The sequence below is a fragment of the Phalaenopsis equestris genome, unplaced genomic scaffold (genome assembly GCF_001263595.1).
Source record: "Phalaenopsis equestris unplaced genomic scaffold, ASM126359v1 Scaffold000391, whole genome shotgun sequence".
In the NCBI taxonomy this organism is placed as follows: Eukaryota; Viridiplantae; Streptophyta; class Magnoliopsida; order Asparagales; family Orchidaceae; genus Phalaenopsis; species Phalaenopsis equestris.
The window spans coordinates 374,495-388,096 of NW_018164833.1; the positions used below are offsets into that span (position 1 = coordinate 374,495).

General features: G+C 33.6%; 1 protein-coding gene across 4 annotated transcripts in view; it reads left to right on the top strand.

Moving 5' to 3' along the window:
- The window catches only part of LOC110026644, a 62,999-nt gene that overhangs the window by 6,293 nt on the left and 43,104 nt on the right, over positions 1 to 13,602 (top strand). For 2 of the 4 annotated variants that reach the window (XM_020727659.1, XM_020727660.1), the window contains exons 2-5: positions 11,849 to 11,930; positions 12,052 to 12,155; positions 12,888 to 13,014; positions 13,097 to 13,191. In XM_020727659.1, coding sequence (XP_020583318.1) covers positions 11,849 to 11,930; positions 12,052 to 12,155; positions 12,888 to 13,014; positions 13,097 to 13,191 — 408 coding nt within the window. Of the gene's footprint in view, positions 1 to 11,848; positions 11,956 to 12,051; positions 12,156 to 12,887; positions 13,015 to 13,096; positions 13,192 to 13,602 lie in introns of all 4 variants that reach the window. The other 2 variants (XM_020727658.1, XM_020727661.1) reach the window with 1 other exon arrangement.

The following is a 13,602-nucleotide window of genomic DNA, read 5'->3' on the forward strand; positions in this document are numbered from 1 at the left end:
GACTACAGCACCCAAGCAACGATCTATAATAGTTTCTAAGCTCCGACAACATTTATAACGGCTAACAACTCCCCCAAACAGCCATCTATAAGAATGGACATCACCCAAACAGCCATCTAAGCTTCCAATCAGCACTTATGTCACAGAAACTAACAAATTCAGCGTCTCGCAGCACTCCTACAGCACCTATGGCACTCCAAATTATTAACTCCAGCAATTGTAAGTTAAATACAACACTTTATGGCACAGAAACTAACAAATTCAGTGCCTCGCCAACACTCCTACAGCACCTATGATACTCCAAATTATTAACTTCAGCACCTCGCAGCATTCCTTCAGTGATTGACAATCTCAAGCAGCGTTTAAGTGGAACACAGCATCCTCCAAAATAAAGATAAACCCTCTTGAAACGGTACATTAAAAGATTCACGGAAACAGCAAAAGAAACATCCTCCAAATCACCTCGAAACAGGTGTTTTAAATCACTTCAAAACAACTAACATGTGTTTTAAATAGCTGAAAATAATTTCAGCAAACTATGAGGCCTTTCCCAATCACTTCCAGAAGCACCATCCTTCATTTGATTAGCAAAAAAAAAATCTCACCTCATAGACAAGATTATTGGCATTCGAATAAATAAGCCTCATGTAATATTTATATAAATGTCATAGAAGCGGTATATATATATAATTATAATTATTTCGAGCCAAAAGGAGCCGAACACAAACGGACAAATTCTTGTTTGTGTTCGACTCGCTTATATATTGAGCGCAAAATAAATGTTCGTGTTCGGCTCGTTAACTTAACAAATGAATTAAACACAAGTTTCTTAATGAGCCGAACACGCTTTGCTCGTGAACAAGAAACCGTTTTTACAACCTTAGGAGTATCTGCACAAGAACTTATATGGATAATACCATGCTAGGAAAGATAAGGATTAAGGATGGAGTTAAAATATTTCTCAGCATTATCAATTTTAAAAATTTGAATTTTGCTTGGAGATTGGGTGAGAATCATGGAATAAAATGATTGAAATATGATGGTTGTTTCAGATTTTGAATGCCAGTGTTTTTCTTGTGTGATTATTTGTGAATGATTTAATCTATCGTCCCCTATTTATATATTTACTTTTGAGGTCCCTAGATTTCATTGTGAAATGTAGAAAAATGTTGTGAATGCTTGTATTTTAATTTGAGATATACAGGTTTGGTTTATTTTGCAAGTTGTTAAGTTTCACATTGATAAAGATTGAATTTTTTAATAATAAATAAATGTGGAAACCTCTTTTCCATTTACACAATTTGGATGACCATGACCAAGGCTACAATGACTCAACATAACTTATTTTTCAACTGAAACAGAACTTGAACTGGACTTACAAATACAACTTGATTAATAACATTGCCTATTGATGAAGTTATTTTCTTCGAGCAAGTATAAACCACTATATATCTGAGCACTGCCAATCACCTTTCTTAATTCAACAACTTGAAAATCGCAATAATTGCAATAAAATTTAGTCACACATTTTAGATCACAATTAATCTTGCTGATTGAGAGTATTTTGCACTTTAATTTTGAAACATAAGCACAAAGTTAAGTTGTAAATCCTTTGTTAATTTGACTTATTCGGTTCTTGCTACTGATGAGAATGAACCATCAACTATTCGAATTGAAGAGTGATTGTTACATGGGTTGTAATTTTTGAAGACATTGATGTCTCCTATCATATGATTTGACACTTCTGAGTCAACTATCTATGAATTTTAATTTATTGCTTGAACATTTAAAGCATAGAATAAGATACCTTGATGTGCTAACAATCAGATAGTTTGCTGGACAAAGGATCTCGATGTTTTTCTAGAACTAGAACTATTACTAAACCTTTTATGTAGTGCCTCAATATGCTTCCTGGTGAATGGGTTGAATTTTGAATTGCTGTTGAAAGATATGATAGGGACTGAAGATGTAAGCTTGGTTGTGGATATGCCTTCGAGGAAGAAGATTGTGAGGTCATTCCGTGCTTGACCATGATATAATCATGAAGTTAGAATCGAGAAAACTAGATGTACAAACGAAAGCGAGAAGACTCTTAGTTCAACTGCTTGGCTGGCGAGCGAACATGAACTAGAGGGAGGTACACAACTCTCGGTTTTTACAAGAGGACCCTGGTGAGAGATCGACCCTTTTGCAATCAGGAGACTTGTGAGATGGACTGTGACATGAAGAGATTGAGAACTATCCTCTTCGTTGATCGATAGTTGCACTGAAAGGAATAGGCGGAGATCACGGCTATGTCAACGATTTCCGTAACTTTCGAGCAAGATTCACTGCCTAAAGTGAAAAGTGGGTGAGGAATATCTCCGAATGCAGCTGAGGAAACCCAATCATCACGACTGGCTTGTGAGAAGCTCCTCAAAACCGTACTGCAATGGCTTGGGCTAAGCAAACCTCACATAAAGTGACTGACAACAAGGCCCCAAGGAAGCATCTAGCCATCAAGGCAACCTACAAGTCTGCATCTGCGACCGAAGGAATCAAGAAGACGCATTGTCGATACTAAGGGAGATCCGGAGGAACTCTTTGAAAGGAACGTAAGTGTGGAACGGGTCTTTGAGTGGAATGGAAGAGTGGATGTCATTTACGCAACGATCCAATCATTGCTTTGCAACTATCACAACAGTATTTCGAGGTTTGCTGCTGCTGCTTGTGCGTATGCGAGAAACAAAGCTGCGACTTAAGGTTTTATTGCGTGCGTAGGAGAGAGAGAGATAAGCTCTGATACCATGTAAAATTCTAGAAAAGAATTTTATTTCTCGCTCTATTTTGTATATTACACTTTGCTGCACATATATAATGTAGAAAGGAAACAAAATAGGAATCCTTTGAAAATGAAAGAAAAAATTGAAAAAGAAATATCTAATAAAGAAAATACATTTAGTGAAATGTATTCCATGGAAAGAAAAGAAATTTCGTCTTAATGTGAATTGACACTTTCCAATAATTTCTGTTATGGATAGACATGATTTTCTACCGTTGTATTTTTTATTTTTCTGTACATGTCGAGAGGGCTCACCCAATGTTGGAATTTTTTTTGCAAACATCCTAAAAAAAGCAAAGTTATAGCATTCTGGGATTTGAAAAGGCAAAGTAGATAACCAAGTGAAGGCTAATTCTCTTCAGTTCATGGTTTGGTTTGAAAGCCCTTGAAGCCAACACAATTAAGCCAAGAAACATATTCAAGATATGCAGTTTGTATGGACAACTTCCTAAATTAATAATTCACTTAGCTTCCCCTCGTAATAGTCTTAAGCTTAAGGGATGATATTTGTGAACCTCCTTTTGATCCAATGATGGAGGGGGTTAATGACTATTTTAATATGAAGACTTTTAGCATTGATCTTAGAATACCATAGGATTATTGATTGCAGAAGGTTTTATGTAGTTAATATGTCCTTGCAACAGGGTATGCTAATTATATTCTTACTCATGAAGGTTTTGATTCACACCTTCATGCATTTCCCACTTAATTAAGGCTAAGACCTCACTAAAAATGAGGTCAACACTATCGTGAACATATAACAAACCCGCAACAGTTTTTATATATTTTAATATCAGCAATAATTCACCCATCAGTATAGGCCTTAACATCCACACACTAGCAATTAAAATAACCATAACAAGCCCACAATGTATCAACAATGAAATCTTAAGTGGAAATTTGGGCGCTTAACAACACACAAGCTCATATAGATGAAGTCGATCCCTTGCATACTCTTTACTCATTAGTGGATAGGCACTCTCATCCACCAACTTAAGATAGTTCTCATCATGAAATTAATACCCAATCTTAAGATCAACAAAAAAAATAAAAGCACTTCACATGTACAACTACACGACCACATGTGATGATTTTGATCATCACAACCCAACTTGCCTCGCCTTTAAGGGTTGGCTGGGGTCTGGTAGAGGCGAATAATTCGACCAGACTACCCACCAACACTCGTCATGACTTGCAGAGTCAAAATTCGATGGGTGATGAACTAATCTAATTAAATTGCCGCAACATACATAACACATTGCATTTCATAATTCATTCTTATGCATACTCAAAAGCTTGAAAAATCATAACCTCAAAATATGAAAATATTTCAGAGCTTCTAAATCTAGCATAAATAAAATACGTACCAAAAAAGTTTGTACAGACTCCCAAAATTATACAGATCAAAAGCTGAATAAATCAGACATGACTGGTCACCCCAATACCATTTTCCCTATTCTGAAAGGCAAGAACATAGAGTGAGCAACAACGAGCTCAGAGAGATAATGGAGGATAAAATAATATTTTATACACGGAAAAGAATGTGTATGCTCATATGTAATTGTACATATGTACACACATGTCACAACATGCTAGAATCATATAAACATGAAATAAAGATATAGTGTAGAAATTAAAAATATTGTATAAATATGTATGTCTTAAGCATGAAATTATAAATTTAATAAAAAACATGTTCATAAACATATTCATAGGTTGTTTATTGTATGTAATCATAGCCATGTCATTTCATAGCAATATCACTTATAAAGGTTGGCCCTCCAACATAGAGACTATTAATAGCCTCCCTGATACCAACAATTCTCTATGGTTTGTCTTCGTCTGATTACAATGGTTTTCAAATTTTAGTTTTATGGCCGCTTGAATATCAGGAGTCAAAAATATCATCTCTCTATAGCTTACTTGTATGCACTCATGTATTAGTTTGCCCATAACATTTCCTGTGATATTTTTTAAAATATAATATCTGTAGCAAACATTCATAAACATTTCATATATTGCTTGTATGAATCATAACGAATGAATACCTGCAAATAATTCGTTTCAAAAGTATTTTCATCTGTATCATATAATAACAACACTTGTATCGTAAGAAAAACCAATTTGCATTCATACATTCAGTGCAAGTATTTTTCCACAATATGCAAGAAATTTTAAATGCATTCGTGTCAAACGAGAAATCACTGGAAGCCTATGGAAGGTTATTGAAAACTGTGCTCACATTCTCCATTCCATTCAAATTGAACATTTTTCATCAACTTGGACAAAGATATAACTATATGTGAAAAACCCTTGATGAACCTCTTTGAACATCCAACCAAACTAAGAAAACTGCATACCTCAATAATGTTCTTTGGAGCAGGCCTTTCTACAATTGCCTTCACCTTCTAAGGATCTATTGAGATTTCTTAGCCGTTGATAATATGGCCCGAAAATATAATAGCTTCGCAGTCTATTCACATTTCGTCAATTTTGCAAAAAAAATAATTCTGCCTCAACAGCTCCAATACAATCCTTAATTGCTTAGCCTGATCATTGTCAGTTTTTGAATATATCAGATTATCATTAATAAAAATAAGGACAAACCGATCTATATGAGGCTTGAAAATTCAATTCATCAAGTTTATAAATACAACAAGAATATTGGTTGAACTAAAAGGCATAACTAAGACTTCATAATAATCATAGCTGGTCCCAAAAACTATCTTAGTTATATCTGCCTCATTGACTCTAACCTAATGATATCCCGATCTCAGATTAATTCAGGAAAATACAGTAGCACTTTCTAACTAATCAAATAGATTATCGATCATGGGCAAATGATTTTTATTCTTGATGTTCATTTTGTTCAATTCTCTATAATCGATGCAAAGTCGCATTGACCCATTTTTCTTCTTCATGAACAATATTGCAGCATTCCAAGGTAAATTTTTTGGCCTGATAAAACCCTTATCTATCAGTTTCTACAATTGATATTTCAATTCTTGCAATTCCTTCGGAGCCATCTTGTACGGAGATTTGAAAATTGCAGATGTTCTACTACAAATCAGTCGAATTCAACTTCTCGTTCTGTTAGTCCTTATAATTCTTCAGGAAATGCATCAGAATATTTGACAATAACTTGAATGTTTTTCAATTCTTGGATATCTTTATTCAATACTTCTAATCTGGTTAAAAATACCAGTTCACCACTTCACAAATATTTTTCAACTTTCATTGCACTAATCAGGGAAGATTGTGTATTTGGATCACATAAGATATAGAATGACTTCACCAGGCGGTTTGAGTTTTACCCTTTTTTCCATTATTATATTGTAGCAAAATACTTTACCAACCAATTCATTTCCAGTATGACATCAAATGTCTGAATTAGTATTACAATCAATTATGCTTGTAACCTCTTCTCATGAATATTAACATGTACGGTACATTGTCTATTTGTATAAAAATTACTTCTTGAAGGCATAACAACACACAACTTGTAAACTGACAATTAATTCATCAGAAATAAAAGAATGCGTTGCACTGGAATCAAACAAAACTCTTGAATCAGAAACGTACTTGTAACCAAAGCAATTCCTCCATTACCCACAGTCGCATGATCACATCAAGCCATCACAGACATAGCTAAGTGCAACTATGTCTGTTGGCTATAGTGCCATGAGCTATTAGGGAAGGATTAATTAATGTTTAATTAAGGTAATTATACTTATAACATTAAAATTTTACATCTCTTAATCTTTTGGCAATGCATGCATGGTATTATATATCAAATTGATTGATTTGAAGCGTAGAGTTTTATAAAAATAATTCAATTGAATTCTGAATGGTCGAAATTTGGGATTTATTAAAAAATTATTGAACTTTTATCCGGTTCTCAAATTTTTGGCATTGCAGATCTTACTACCATAAGGTCATCATCATAATATGATTATCATCAAGCATGCAACGAACGTGCACATGTGATTTATTTTTGATCATATTCAAAGATCAATACTCAAATGACACTAGTTATGAGTGCTAATATCATAAATTTACATTCTCTTGATCATCCAATAATTAGTTCTATAAATTATTTTCACAATCATTTCTAAATTATCACATTTATAATTTGGAGTCTAATCAAATTTAAATTATCAAAATCTAAGATCTATACACAAAAGTTATAAACATCTAAAACTATGATTTATAGATAAGAATTAAAGAAATATGATGAGGTGTTTATAACATAGTTGTTGCACTTACGACTCTCATGCTTTTATAGCCAATAACCAACAACCCCCCCCCAAACTAGTAAACTCATTTAATTGGCCAAGGGTTCATGATTAAGGCTAGGCTTGTCAAAGATGCTCATTGTTCGTGAACAACTCATGTTTGGCTCTTCATGTAGCTTGTGTTTGATTCGTTCTTTAAGTATGCAAGCAGAACACAAACAATTTTTTTAGCTCGATTTATAAACGAGCTGAACATGAACAAATGCATGATCCTTCTTTTTCGGCTCATTTTGGTTCGAGATAATTAAATATATAAATATTAATAATATTATTATATAGTTATTTTTATAAGTTTTTGTATTGTATTCAAGAAATATAGATCTTATTCTCTTAAAAAAATTCTTAAGTGAGATAATTATATAAAAATAATTATTTAAGGTGTTAAGTATGTAAATAAATAAGATTTGACTAGTATGTATGTAAATGCTCCTTAAAAAGGCTAAAAATCTCGCCGCATTTCTTCGTATTATTTTAGGTGTTAGGGATGTAAATACATAGGATTAGGCGGAATGTAAATGTCCCTCAAGTTTAAAAATAAAAATAAAATTAGATGTTAGACATGTAAATATAAGATTGTTGTCGTATGCATGTAAATGTTTCTCATATTTTTCCTACGTCCCTCCCGCACCTGGTGCATTGAGTTGCTTATGTATTTACATAAAAAATTTGTGGTATGTATGTAAATGCTCCAAAATTCAAACTCGTGTGTGCCCCGCTTCCCCAATTATTTATTTGCTTTTCGTTTAGGCCCACCTCGGGCCTGCAAAAAAAAGGATTAATCCATTATAAAAGTAAAATAGAAGGACTACCATTTATAAGTTTCCAATTTCACCCTTTTATAACTAACGTGTTTTGTGAATTTGTGAAGTACAAATATATCATATTTTTTATTAATTAAAAAAAATAGTTTTTGAAATTTTAAATTATGCTGAAATTCGATCGAACACGAGCTTAAATCAAACAAACGAGTATGAAACAAGCTGAACACGAGCAGTTTATTCATGAGCTGTTTCGAAAACGAGCCAAACACAAACGAAACAAAAATTTAACTGGTCGAACACGAACAGGCCTTCAGCTTGCTCAAGTTCAGCTCTTTTACACCCCTAATTAGGCTGTACAAGGAATAAATATTGAAGTATTTATGAGGGAGTGTAAGGATAAGTGAATGACATACTTCTTTTGTTTAGCTGAGTTCTTTTTGTGAAAGGTGTGCATTTTGCATTATTATAAACCAAAAAAATTACAAAAAGAGCTATATAAACTCACAAAAAGTGCAGCATGGTTGGCTCTAGTCTTCACACTTAAAAAGATAGGGTCACAAGTGTGAGTATACCAAACAAAAACCTATTCAAAGTTAGCCAAACACAAAAATGGGCAGATTTGTTACATTCTCTATGGGTAAAAAAAGAAAAGAACTTGCTTGAATCTTAAAGAAAAGCTATATCAAGACTACTGTACAATTGTTGTTGCCATACCTTGGCCTTCATACTCTCTTGGAAAGAGTTGATTACTGTCTCATTATCGTTTTCGATGATAATACCCTTGGCTTCGTACATCCATGGCTCCAAGCATTTGCCAAGAAAAAGAACCACATCAAATTCCACTTGTGAACTGTCCCAATGTAACATGGTATAATCGGCTGCATAAATGAGCTACCCTGTCGTGTTCTGAATCACCAGCCCCAGGCCGAACTATTCATTATAAAGAATAGCTCCATCAAAATCAGCTTTTATCCAATCCATAGGGGTACCTCATTGCTCCGTGATATAAAAAACCATCAAACAGATGAGCGAGAGAGTGTTAACTGTCATAACCGTTGGAGTGCCAATCGACCAACCATGTTTCTTGGAATTACGGGCCCGCCAACATTGGTACACAATATCACAATAAATTCGGCCAATAGCGCTTTTTTCCTTTTCAGTGAGTGAAACGCGGCTAGTATGGGAGAGTGAGTTTCAATTTGGATGAGTGATTCCCAGCTATCTGATTGAATATTTTTTTTGGAAGTATTATATCCTTCTTGCCAACCACTTTTAATTCTTTTTTTTTCCCTTTTTTTATTACATATAATTTGTATTAGAGTAAATTTCGTTAATGCCTTGCTTGAGTATTTTAATATGCATCGATGCAGAGTTTCTTTTATGAAAGGGTGAATGAAATATCATTCATATAGTTATTGCAGTTGCCACCCACCACCGATCTCATTTAACTAATCACCAACTATCCCCCTCCAACAATCTCTTTCAAATAGCCAAGAGTTTTTTTATCTAGGCAATAAAAAACATCGATATGGAAGGATTTTGAGGGGAAGTATGAGAAAGTGTGAGGTTTCTCTTATTTGGCTAAGAGAGTCCCCTTTGTAATTGTTGAACATGCTTCTTACGGGTGAGTGAGTGACAATAGTTTTGAATGAGTGATCCCCACTATCTTATGCAACTTGTTTCTTATACTAATGAAATTTCTTCCTCCATCCATTTTCAATTCTATTTTGTTTTTCTGAGTTACATCAAAGTCTACTGAATGTTAAACTTAAGATTATAACTAGACTACATCATAAAAAGAGGACATATTTTATAGCAAAGTAATCCCTACCTCAAAAATAATGCCACTTCTATACTTCCTGTCTTCTCAATCTTACGACATCTAGATAGCCATATAATAGATCTAGAATCCAATGGGTTCTATACTTAGGCCTATTTTTAGATTAATACCCCAATAAGCTAATTATATGATTATCCTCAACAGAATATCCTTCATAATTACCTAATAACTTAAAAAAAAAATCTTTTTGTTTTTCTATCCTTAATGTTATTGGTTTTTGGGAATGATTCCTCTTGGAAAATCTGGCATTGTGTGAGGTGTATTTCCTTTGCTTTTAACATTCTACCTAGTTAGCTGACATGTGTAATATATGGTTGCAAATGAAGCAAGCGTTAAATAAGCTACTTATGACTCAACTCTATTAGAGCTCATTTATGATCATTTGATTAATTAATTGAATGAGTTTGAATACTTTATTAATAAACAAGTTTGAACTTGTTATTTGATTCATTTATGTTTATAAAAAATATCATTCACAGATCGATAACAAGCTCTATTAAGGCTCGATTGCAACTCATTAATGAATAATATCATTTAAATATTTATTTTAAAGCTCAACAAGTATTGTTTGATATGACTCATAATTTTTTCAAATAAAATGCTCATATAAAACTAAAGTAAAGCTTAATTAAAGTTCAATTAAGGCTCATTTATAGCTTATTTATTTTGTTAATAAGTTGCTCGTTAATAGGTGCGATAAAACCCTAAATGAACGAGCTAAAGTAGAGCTCCAACCAAACTCAAACTTGGTAGCTATAAACGAGCTCGAGCTTGAGTTTGAACAGTCTTAAAAGCTCTGATCGAGCTCAAGCCGAGCTTGAAGAAGCTCTTAATAATTGAGATCGAGCTCGAACAGCGCTTGCCCAACTTGGCTTGATTCATTTGCAGTCTTAGTGTAATACATGAAAGAGAATTGCAATTTAATGAACTTAAAAAGCTATTATATCATTCATAAATAACATAACTCACCCAAAATAAGGTTGAGCACAATGACATGAAACTTTTAACATTAGCAATTATTTTATTTGCTTGGTGGCATATTACATGCATATCAACGTATGTTACTCCTCTCAATTGTGCAAAAGAAATGAGTACTTTTAGGTCCATTTTAGTCATCATTGATGGTTCTTAAAACTTGGGATTTCTATTAGGATGATCCAAATAATGATAATGCGTTATAACTTGATCTTTCATACTATTTAAAAGAACAAAAGATGTCTAGGCACTTAGTAATAGTGATCATTACTAATCCTGAAAAACATGCTAATTATTTTTTGTCAATGGAAGATTGATTAGAGATATAAAAAATAGTTGACGTATGCTTGAGTTGGCCAGACTCATGGAAAAAATTGGTAAGGCTGGGTATGAATAAAGCAGCTTAAGCCTTATTTGCTTTTGTCTACTTAAGTGGACTGGTGCCTGTGTAACTATGTATGTATATATGTATTAAAAATATTCATGAGTTTGAACGCACTATTTGTATAATTTGTACTATCGTATGATAATTGTACCCTACATTTTTTTCTTATTAGAAAAACACTACATTATTATAAATAGAAATGGAATACACAATTATGAGTGCTAGGGACACAGGAAAATGTTGTAGTTCTTATTGTCCATCTCTAGCTGATTGAGAAGTTCAATGACAATGCGATGGGAATATCCAAGCAATCTGCTTTTTCATTTTTCATTAATTTTTAAGCTCTTCCAACCATGCCAATGAATATTGTATAAAGCTTCTGTGACGTTATCAGTATGAATTATAGTACATAAATTTCAACAAATTCTAATATTACTTTTATCTTCTTCAAATTGTCATTAATATACCAAATCTAATTAGAAAAAATGGTCCTATTCTTTTTCCATACGTCTGATTTGGCTTCTACTGTTGTGCCTGTGTACTTGCTGCATTAGATGTATAATGGTTTGTTAAGGATGCCGTTGTTACAGTGTTGAAGTAGGGTGATGCCTACTTATTTAGTATCTTATGCTACTGCCATTTGTGACTGCATCTCAATGATGGACTTTTGTATTTACAGCGTATATTATTTTATAAGTTATTTTAACAATGTTTGTAACCTTTGTATTTTCAACATGTTTTCAATTATTTACCTGATGTGGTGATGCACAGGGCGGACTACAATCCAGACCATTATCTGTGGGAACCCGAATTCACTCTTGCCGGAAGAAAATACAAACGCCAAGATTTGGAGGCAAGTACGGAGATCTGTTACAGAGGTTTCTTCTGTCTTTCTGGAAAATTTTCTGAAAATTTTATGACTTACGTTCACGTAAATTTCTGACAACTACATTGCTATTTTTGAAACCTATCAGCTCACGAACAGAAGGGGTCATGTATTGAAGTGCAGCCAATATGTTCCAGCATCTCTACCGGAAAATACTGCTCTACCCTGTGTGATTTACTGCCATGGAAATAGGTTTGTTGTTTTTTGTTAAGCTTCTTAGAACGTGTTTGTTTAACTGATGTCTATTATAGCACTTGTCTACATGCAGATTACATTTGCGTTAAATAAATCGCTGAATTTATTTGCTTAAAGTGGCTATTTGGTTGCAAGATTTAACCAGGTTTTAGGCTAAATTTTGCCAAACAGTTTTTGAGGCATGTAAGCCCCACTACATTCTTAAATCTCAATTTTCTACCTTTTTATCTTGAATCCTGATTTTGGCGACTCCTTGGGAATGTAAAATTTAAGAGATTTGCACGATTTCATGTTATGCATTTTCTTATTTTTGATTTAAGATCTGCATCTTAGTAACATTTGATGCAATTTTCCTAACAATTTTCTAGATTTTTATCGCCTCAATGATTTATTATATTTTGATTTACAAGCGTGTAGCCAAGCATCCAAAATCGATTATCAGATTATGAAAATGACAATTTTTAACTTACGTTATTGTTTAAGTATAAGTTTTAGTGCAGATATTTTCCTTCTTTCTTTTTCTTTTTAAAAAATGAGATGTGGATTTTGAAGTTGAGTTTTTTATTTTTTAGCTTTTTAAGTGTAAACTTCCCATCTTTTACATGTCGATGAAAGAATGTAATTGGGTCATTATTGTTTTATAGTTAATTATAGCTTTCAACTTTCCCTCATGTCGCCTTTGATTTAGTTAATAATAAAAATAGTGTATTTAATCTGCTTGTTATGCAGTGGATGCAGGGCTGATGCAAATGAGGCCGTTGTCATTCTTCTTCCATCCAATATTACCGTCTTCACCCTTGATTTTTCCGGCTCAGGGCTTTCTGGTGGTGATTATGTCAGCCTCGGTTGGCATGAGGTAATTTCTCATTCACTGCCCTTGTGTTTTTGTTTTTTTTAATTTAAAGTTTGTGATTTGATACATCTGGTAAACTTTCTAGAAAGATGATCTTAAAACAGTGGTCTCTTTTCTTCGGGAGAACAAACAAATTTCCTGCATAGGATTATGGGGAAGATCCATGGGTGCTGTCACAAGGTACGTGGGTATTTCTTCTTTGTTGACATAGTTTTTCTTAAATTTGCATTGCACTTTTCGTTAAATTTATGTTTTTTTTAATCTTAATTTTATAATGTTGTTTCTAATTTTATATTTGAACGTCTTTTTTGTTCTTTTCTAACACTGCCGTTGCCGGTCCCAAGCCCGGATGAGAAAAGTGGAAGGTTGCGTTAGATAGTCGACAGCCAGTGTAAAACTTGTCGAAAAAATCATGACATGAATCCTTTTGATCATTGTGTAAGTGCTAGGGCGTCCCCTGGAAGCGACGCGCTGTATAGCCTGAATACAGTGAAAAGTGTGCAAGGGCCGTTACACCGGCGCCCGGGTGTAGTGTTAAATAAGCAAGAGTTCCCACATTACGGGCGAATGCGGGTAAAGAAGTTAGTCCAT